Consider the following 10,000-nt stretch of genomic DNA (forward strand, 5'->3'; position numbering starts at 1 on the left):
TGTCAGTGAATTATTTCAGGGCATGGAGTAAATGGTGCTCCATCTGAAAGCATGTGCTGGAGGTTTACAAGAACTGGCTTTACTGACAAAATGTGCATGAAAATCACCTTTGATTAATCGCCCAGCCCATTGGTCATGTGATAATTAGAGGGTGGATATAGCATATAAAGACTGTTTACCTTATTTTGCAATGCAGAAACTAAGCTTGTTTCTGCAATTGTAATTTACTTTGAAAAAGACGAGTTAAATGAAAAATAAGGTAGACAGAACGTGTCTTTTAAGGGGCCGTTCACACAGAATGTGTTTTTTCTGTCTAATGTGCTACTTTTTCTATGTTAACACGCAATGGAACGACATGTTTGACCATTACGCTCACATCTTTTGATGCGCTGCACACATGAGCACCACATATTTTAGACGCTGTTTTCAGTTCAAAGATCTGTCACGGTCAGTTCCAAAAGTAATAGACTAATCAGAAGAGATCGGCAATCATTTCTAGCTCTTGTTTATAGTAGAAAGTTGCATGACAACGGTTTTATTTACCATTATATCATGGTGGACAAGGCGCTCAGTGGCTTTGTCCAGAATATCTCTATGTCAGAGTTATGTGATGTGTTTTTACAGTATGTGCTTATCATAACATATTGTTTTCCTATTTTTAATGAGTCCCAGTACATCACGTTCATAACATTGCATCACGTTGACATTGCTCTGCTCTTTTTTAAAACCCAATTCTGATTGCCTGATTTAGAAGCAAAAGCACATTAAATCTTGACTCTTCTGTAGTTACATTGTGTACCAAAACCAACAAAAAATAAAAAGTTGCTACTTTCTTGGCTGATATGGAACTATACCCTCATTCTGGCATAATAATCATGGATATGTGCTGTTGTATCATCAATGCAGTAGGTGAAATGATAGTACACAGCATTGTTACCTAGTTACCTATCTGTGGACCATATTTTGTGGCGATGTGTAACCCTATGCTAGGCGACTTGTAAAATTTGCCTATTTTCCCTAAAAACTCTTCCGTTACCTTTAAAAGAGACTGTTATTGATATTTTTAGTAGTTTAAAGAAATATATTGTTTGGGTTGGTCAGGCAAGCACTTTTTCTCTTATTGTATAAATTGAATTCCATCTATATAATATCTTTTACTATATATTCCGTCATACCACTAAAGATAACTTTATTAAACTGCTCCAGCAACTGATATTGATAAATATTGATAATAAAAATTCTGAGAAAATATTTTTATTAGTGTATGCAATCAGACTATGCAATTAAAACGATACATTTTTTTACTTTCTTTATGAATGGATCATTGTATCGACTGACTCCGTTCCAGTGTTGGGGGTAATGCATAAAAAGTAACGCAAGATACATAATAATAGTACTTTTCTAAGTAACGAGTAAAGTAACGTATTACTTTTAAAAAATAAGTAATAATATTTGACCTTCTTTTTTGTAAACGTAGCGCAAGTTTAATTTTTAGTTTACGTTTTTAGTTTTAGTTTTTTCATTCATGGGGCAAAAGCATTAAGGGTGTGTCTGAATCCACTTTTGCTTTTTTAAGGACAGAAAAATAGGCTCTGCACCACAGCGCATGGTCTAACAGGGTTGTGCTTATTCTATTAATGAGTTATAGGTGTGTTTTGAGAATAAACCAATCAGAGTCTCATCTCCCATTCCCTTTAAGAGTCAGTTGCGTCGCACGGACTTTGTAAGTGGAAAAACTGAACGCTTCACTAGCGAGTTAAAGGACTAACAGTTAAAGGATAAAGAATGAGCCTTCTCCAATCTGCCTTTACTTTCACTTTCTCTTTCTCTTTTTCGTGGATAAGGAAATGGTGTTGTACACCACTGAAGACATCCATTAGCCTACATAATTAATTTAATTTGTTAAGCACAAAGATTTGTTTCAAACCTATTTCTAAATTCAGTTCTAATTGTCCAGTGAATAAATTAGCAATAATAACGAAGTGTGGTAAATAAATTAAGTTCTAAAATAAAATTACTATTTTTATAATATTTTAATCCTTTAATTCTTTTCTATTTGTAAAGATATCTGTGTATTGCTGTACATCCTGCGTGTTTTAAGCAATGTGTAAGCGAGGCGCACAACTAACACGCTCTGTGCAATAGACCAGCTGAAAGCAGGTCTAAAGTCCAGCACAGTCTATTTTAGTTCCTCAAAATAGCAACGTGCCAACAACGTGCCTTAACACACCTCTTTTCTAGATAGTAAACTACTAATTACTATTTAAACAATGTGGCGGAAAATGGAAAAATTAAGGTTGCGTTGGTCTGAAAATAGCAACATGTCGGGGCAAACACGTCTTGCGCCTCATTGTGCCGGGTGTATGATAGGGCCCTAATCCCTAAGCCAGGTAATCAAAAGTAACGTAACAGATTACTTACCATTAAAAGTAACTAAGTAACACAACCAGTTACTTTTTTGGGGAGTAACTCAATATCGTAATGCATTACTTTCAAAAGTAACTTTCCCCAACACTGCTCAGTTCATTCAAAAAGATTACATTCAGGAAGTAAACATTGCAGTGCTGCGCTGAGACTCATAAATCTTCTGTTATTGACCATCATTGGCAAAAAATGAAATGACACTCACTCAAAATTACCTTGTTTGTAGAACTTTATGAAATCAATTTTACATTTCCGATCGCAATCAGATGCTAACATTCATTAAAATGCCAGTCTTGCTTGTATAATATTGCATATCATATTTTCTAAAGATTAAAACATAAGTTTGCTGTTATAACCTAAAAATTTGGGTCATTCTAACCTCATTCCAATATCCTTCATAACACGGTAAATGCTTTTGGACTTGTTTGCTTTTTCGTTAAGTGGCACTCGATAACGTCAGCTCGCACGTATAGTTAAAACAGCAATTGCAATCCAATCACAGATGAAAAATCTCATGCACCCCTAATTGTGGAATGCACTGAGATCTTTAAAGTCTATTTGGGAAATGAGTTTTCACATAAACAGGCCGACTGAGGACAAGAGCGAGTTTCATCCCAGCTTATTTAGTTTTACGGCAGCGTTATTGTTGCTCGCCTCAGCTGTTGACTTGTGGTCCCATCAGGATGCACCATCCATTTTGAAGCAATCCTTCAATAAAAGCCTCTCTGTTCACCCTTCATACGCTGCAGGAGAAGAGAAGCGAAGATGAGAGATGGACAGAGCGGAAAAGTGGCTGCGGAAAGGAAAAGCAGAACCTGGCTTTAATTATCATGCAGGGAAATGCAGCGCGTTTTCTTATATCAGATTCATGGATCCCCATTAGAAAGCCACTAGCAATCACACAGCCTTCAATTAGCCTGTTATTGCATTGGGTAAAATGTATTTGCAGCTCAGTTGAATGATTTTGTTATTAATCAGGATAAATTAGCTGCTTGGGAGACACAATGAACACAAATTATTGCTTCTGAGATTGGTGTTTAGCTAATAACGATACTCCGATGTGAAATATCATCCTTCTATGCAGATGATGCTTCATTGGTGATTATTCTTTTTAATAGTATGTCAAGCTGATGGGAAAAGGGGTGAAATTCTATACAGGAGCGAAACAAAGAGAAACACCAATAACAGGAAGATGGAGATATGGTGACCCCTGGGGAGAAAATGTCAGACTTTTTTTTTTTTTCTATCGAGCCTCTGTCAAGGTTTAAGTATTGTATTTTATGTTCTACAAACCTTTGTAGGGATTCTTAGGGAGTGAACTGTGACAATGCAGCAGAGGTTTATATATACATATATATACACTACAAAATATATTTATTTGATTTGCGTGAATCTCCTATTATAATCTGGTTTATTTTATTCAATTATATCCATATCCTCTCATTCATGTAAAATACTATGATTATTTCTTTCTTTTTATTAAATTTTTTTATAAAACAATGTCTGTTTTTTGTTACATTTATTTATGTATTTATTTATTCATTCATTTATTTTTTTTTACGTATTTACTTACAGTAAAGAAAAATGTAATGGTCTGATTAATTGTAATATATGTGTAGAATTTTTTTTATATTGTAATGAGACTGATTCTAGTGGTCCATTATAAAGGTGTGTATGTTTATTAACTTTAAAAATGTATTTTAATACCATGCTGTATACACTACCTGACAAAAGTCCTGTAATCTATCCAAGTTTTAGGAGCAACAAATAATAACTTGACTTCTAGTTGATCACTTGGTTATAGAAGTGGCTTATATGAAAGGCAAAAGCCTCTAGATTACGCTTATTTTACCAAAATAAAATATGATCATGCCTTGATTTTTAATTATTTAATTAGTACAGTAAGGTCTGACTTTGCTTAGACAAAAGATTCTTTGGATTCATCTTCAAATGCCTCCTCCATCTTACACCAGACATGCTCAATAATGTTCATATATGGTGAATGGGCTGGCCAATACTGGGGCACCTTGACCTGCTTTGCTTTCATGAACTTTGATGTGGAGGCTAGAGTATGAGAAGGAGTGCTATCCTGCTGAAGAATTTGCCCTCTCCTGTGATTGTAATGTAATGGGGCATGCCCCCATTCTGAATGTAACCCCAAACCATGATTTTTCCTTCACCAAACTTGACTGATCTGTGAGAATCTTGGGTCCATGTGGGTTCCTATAGGTCTTCTGCAGTATTTGTAATGATTGTGATGCAGTTCAACAGATTATTCATCTGAAAAATACACTTTCTGCCACTCCAAATAATCAACTCGAAGTCAAGATACTATTTGTTGCTCTTGCAACTGGCATCCGCGACAAGACTTTTGTCAGGCAGTGTATATTTTATCTGTTTGACCTAATTATTTATGTATTTATTTGGGCATTTTATTAATAGAGCTTTTATTGATCTTGATTTTTTTTTCTTTATTCGTTTTTATTATTTACATTTATTATCAAAAACAAATTTTGATTATTTATTTTTATTAAATACATATTTATGTGTATTCATTCATGTGATGACAGTTTATTTATTTAATACCAAATTTATTTTAATACCAAATTATTGATCTTATATCTATTAGTGTAGATAATTGTAAAGTTAACTTGTAAAATTAAATTATAATCAGTACTATTAAATGTCCAACTTGTATTACCATATACCATGCATTACCATGTATGGATTTTTCATTCATTTGTTAATTTGTTAATTTGTTCATTCACGCATTGATTCATTCATTCAAACTTCTTTGCATTTGTGCCTTGTATTTATCATTTTAATGGTCTTGAAAATTATTTTCTTCACACAAAATCCTTTTCCCCTTTCATTCTTTTACTTGTTTTGATTTTGACATGAAATATGACCTGAGCACATTTAGAGAGTTTTTCATCCAGGATCCTCTGGAGTAGGAGGTGATTTGTGTCCGTGAACTGAAGGAGACACCTGGGCTCGAGAGCCAGTGATACATGGGGTCGGCACTGCCCTGCCAGGAAACTGAATAGCTAGAAGTTGCTTTGCGGTTTGCCTGTGAAGGTGAACAGGATGTCATCCATTCACAGTTTCACTGAGTGTTCAAAGAAGCAAACTTGTTTGAATTTTTTTTTTCCAAGACATTTATTTAAATTCAGTTTAGAAGAGAAGCGAGGTTCTTATGCAAGCATTTCATGAAAATGCTAATGCACATCCATCGCTTCATATAGCATCCGCAAAGTATTCATATTGCTTCACTTTTTCCACATTTTTTAATGTTACAGGCTTATTCCAAAGTGGATTAAATTGATTTATTTCTTCAAAATTCTACAAAATATACCCCATAATGACAATATGAAAAAAGATTTGTTGATATTGTTGCAGATTTATTAGAAATAAAAAACCTGAGAAATCACATGTACAGTACATAAGTATTCACAGCCTTTCCCGCAAAGCTCTAAATCGAGCTCAGGTACATTCTGTTTTCACTTATGTTGGATGTTCAATAGGATTTAGGTCTGGGCTCTGGCTGGGCCACTCAAGGACATTCACTGAGTTGTTGTGAAGCCACTCCATTGATATTTTGGTGGTGCGCTTTAGGTCATTGTCCTGCTGGAAGATGAACCGTTGCCCCAGTCTGAGGTCAAGAGCACTCTGAAGCAGGTTTTCATACAGGATGTCTCTGTACATTGCTGCATTCATCTGCTGCAAACATCTCAAGAATGATCAGTGGAAACAGAATGTACCTGAGCTCAATTTAGAGCTTCACGGTAAAGGCTGTGAATACTTATATACATGTGATTTTCAGCTTTTTTTTTATTTTTAATCAATTTAATTAAATTAAATTTTCCAAAAATGTTTTTCACATTGTCATTTTTTGCTATTGTGTGTAGACTTTTAAGGAAATAAATTAATTTAATCCATTTTGGAATAAGGCTGTAACATAAAAACAATGTGTAAATAGTGAAGCGCTATGAATATTGTCCAGATGCACTGTACTTGAGATTTCTGTGCAGTCATAATTTGATTTGATGTCCATCAGTTAACAAAAGCCATTGATGTACACTGTTGTCTGTTTAAGACAAGGATATAGCCCTTTGTCATTTCAGCAAGGTTCTTTGTCCAAAACACAAAACAGATCAATACTTATAGTTCAAATGGTGATTTAAATGTGGATTCTTTGTCTTTGATAAGGTCAAGCTGATAAGGTCAAACTGCTCAATGCCAAGCGTCCAGCTCACACTCGTACACATTAAAGTTTCTCACCGCATGGAGTGCACGTGATGCTTTTTATTTTCAAGTTTGTGAGTTTCATTTCCTTTCGAGTAAATGGTGCATGCTAAATGGGCTACTTAGATGGTGGCATGAGCATCGACTGTGTAAAATGAGAAACATCCGTGCCATTAGAGGAGTATTTATACTATCTGTGTTAGCCGAACTGCTGTGATATAAGGGGAATTGAAGAATATCTTTTGTTCACCTCAGTTCTTTCACCTTTCTTATCAGGTTTCGCACGTCCTGAGTGAACCAACCTGCAATCCGATACTGTCAACAACAGCACTGACTTCTGTTAAATCTTATTCGGCGCTGACATTTGTGTTTTTTTGTGTGTGTTTTAAGGTGGTCCATCAGGATGGTCTTCTTCTCACTGCGACTGCTGCTGCAAGAGTCACAAAAGCGAGCGTGAAGGTGAGAGCGGCACTTCCCTTAACGAGCTCTCCACTTCCTGTTCTGAGACCCAATCAGAAGCCAGCTCTCCCCAGGAAACGGTCATCGTGCGTCCGGTCACTCGTCAAGCCAACATCCAGACTTTGGATCGACCGGTGAAAAAGGGTCCAACCCCAATCCCCAGGAGAACTGATCTGCTGCGCGTTCGGACCACAGGCCCACGTGACGTCCTCGCCGGGAAGAGGAAACCAGCCAAGGAGAAGATGACCCCGGAGCAGGAGCTGGAGAAATGCATCCAGGACTTCCGACGAATTAAAATTCCAGTGCGTTTTCCGGAGAGGAAGTACATGTGGCAGTCGGATCTCTTGAAAAAATATCAGCTCTGAAATGATTTCCTGCAGGCTCGCTGGGCCTATTAGAGCGACACAACAAAGCTCTCAGCGCATAAGATGACATCATAACTCTTCTTTTGCTTGGGCTTAATTGGCTCGTCTGTGTAATCATGCAGCAAGATGCACAATTAACAATTCAGTGAACCTCAAGTGACTGCTAAAGGGACCAGTCCTGTTTTGATACCAAGCACAATGACATTAAGCCAATTTCACAGCGTCTAGACAGACTTCCAAAATGATAACGAATTGTATATAGACAGATTAATCACATATATATATATTACCTGTTTAATTACTCGGTGCACGATCGGCACTTTTGTACAACATTCCCGCTGTAAATGCAGTGCACATAGGAGAATCGTGGGGATTTGTTTACACCTGGTCTTAAATACAGTTTTCTCAATCTCATCTCAAGTAGATGATGCGAAATACACATGTAAATGGGAATCGAAAGGTTTTGAGCTTGTCCATTGTTAATTACGCGCAGTAGTAGTTGAAAATACATTTGAGCAGATTGATTTAGCCGTAAAGATGTTGTATAAATAGACTTCCTTTCTGCCCAAGTCTGCAGAAATAATCATGAGTGGTAGTGGGAGGGGGAGTGCAGTATCACAATCCCTCCCAAACACCCACAGTCTTAAACCAATGTTAAACTTCAACAGCACTATCAAACTAGAGAAAAGCCAAAATAACATTCACATAGCATTATCCACCATCTGCTTTGGTCTGAATAGGGCCTGATGACTGTGTCACTTGACTAAACACATGACCTTTTGAGATAGTGTTTTTAAATAAGCTTTCATTAGCAAAAATGCCATCTAGTGTCAACTGAAGAGAAAAGGATGAGCTTTCAAATGAAAATATATTAGTGTATATATTACGGTGCTTTCACACTAGCACTTTTGGTCCACACCTGGGTTCGTTTGACGTCAGAGTTCAGTGCGTTTAACTAGTGTGAACAATGTCTGAACTCTGGTGCACACCTGTGAACCGTACCTGAGTCCACCTGAAATAGGTGGTCTGGGGTACGGTTCGTGCGAACTCTGGTCCGGTTCACTTCTGATATGAATGCAATTGTACCAAATAACTGACGTGAACCGCCAACTGTACAACCAACTTTAGTTTTCATGACGTTCATTCATGTGTGTATGTCTGTGTATCACCTAACATTTCCTTGGCGAGAAGCAGGACCTTAGTGCAAACACATTGATAATAGCCCCTTGCACATGTACAGACTTTTCCAAAAAATTACTGGCAATTTTCTGGTAAGCGATCATGTGTGAACAGGCCCTTTTTCAAAATACCAGTAAATTAGTTCTGGCAATTTTCCATAAAGAGAAGTTGTAACATTACTGTAATTTCCTGGAGTGCTGCTCTGTGTGAATGCAGAAAGAAAATTGCAAGAAATTGCGCGGTCACGTTTAGAACGTGCTGACATGGACGTCTACTCCGTCCAATTAGACAAATTCACATCCGTGTTGTTTATGAAAATAAATGGCTTTAAATCCTTCTCCAGACACATTTAGCTGCTGCTTGATAGTTAGCTACCGTTTCTATGATCATGAGAACTGTGGAAAAAATTTTCGATAAATTGTTATGATAAACCAGGCCCCAACTATAAGGACACAAAAGACGCTCGGGACAGAAGACAGGATCATTACTGGCCCGATTGGTCCAGTGCTGCCATGTCACTAAAGTTTAATTTGTCTGTGACTATTTGTCAATTGAGTGCGAATACAGTCTTAGAATCGAGAAACAGTTTGCGCCTATAAGAGCTACCTTCTCTCTGATGGCATAAACACCATATTGCTTTTCAGTTCCTTTCATCTGATTGGATGTTGTGAGCATGTTAGTTTTTTTCTGTACTCTCATAACAACCAGTACAGCGAGGAGTTGGCAACATCAAATTATGAGGCTTTTTACGTGGGTACAACACAACAAAAAAAAATGAAGTGATCTTTTGCACAGTTTGCACTGCAAGTCAGCCACCTTTTGTTTTTGCAATAAAATACTTGCATGTTTTCCATACTGCTATTTTTGTTTACATAACACTTTGAATTTTGCTCATTATACATTTTAGAATTATTTAAATTCCAAATTCACAGATAATATATGACACATTATTTGAAACACGTGGCTAAGAAATATATATATATATATATATATATATATATATATATATATATATATATATATATATATATATATATATATATATATATATATATATATTTTTTTTTTTTTTTTTTTTTTTTATGTGGGGTCAGTGAAAATTTTGGCAGGGCAAGTAAAAATTTGAGCCACTGGCCCCGATTGGGCCAGTAGAAAAAATCCTTAGCATTGAACCGTGTAAACTGCGTTCAGCTGCATACACGTGAAGCGCTGCAGTCAGATTTGAGTAACCCACAACACCGGTAGACTTTTGTTTTCAAAAAATATCTCACAAGATGCAGCACAAACTCAAATGTACGTCTCGATATGCGAAAGTATTCCTCCATATC

General features: G+C 36.4%; 1 protein-coding gene across 1 annotated transcript in view; it reads left to right on the forward strand.

The window, feature by feature from the left end:
• The window catches only part of kctd16a (potassium channel tetramerization domain containing 16a), a 65,188-nt gene extending 55,592 nt beyond the window's left edge, over positions 1 to 9,596 (forward strand). Inside the window, exon 2 of the mRNA XM_056472760.1 lies at positions 7,060 to 9,596. Within this exon, the coding sequence (XP_056328735.1) occupies positions 7,060 to 7,493 (434 nt within the window). The 3' untranslated portion in view covers positions 7,494 to 9,596. The remainder of the gene's footprint in view (positions 1 to 7,059) is intronic.
• The last annotated feature ends 404 nt before the right edge of the window (positions 9,597 to 10,000 follow it).

This window comes from Danio aesculapii, chromosome 14 (assembly GCF_903798145.1).
Source record: "Danio aesculapii chromosome 14, fDanAes4.1, whole genome shotgun sequence".
NCBI classification, from domain to species: Eukaryota; Metazoa; Chordata; class Actinopteri; order Cypriniformes; family Danionidae; genus Danio; species Danio aesculapii.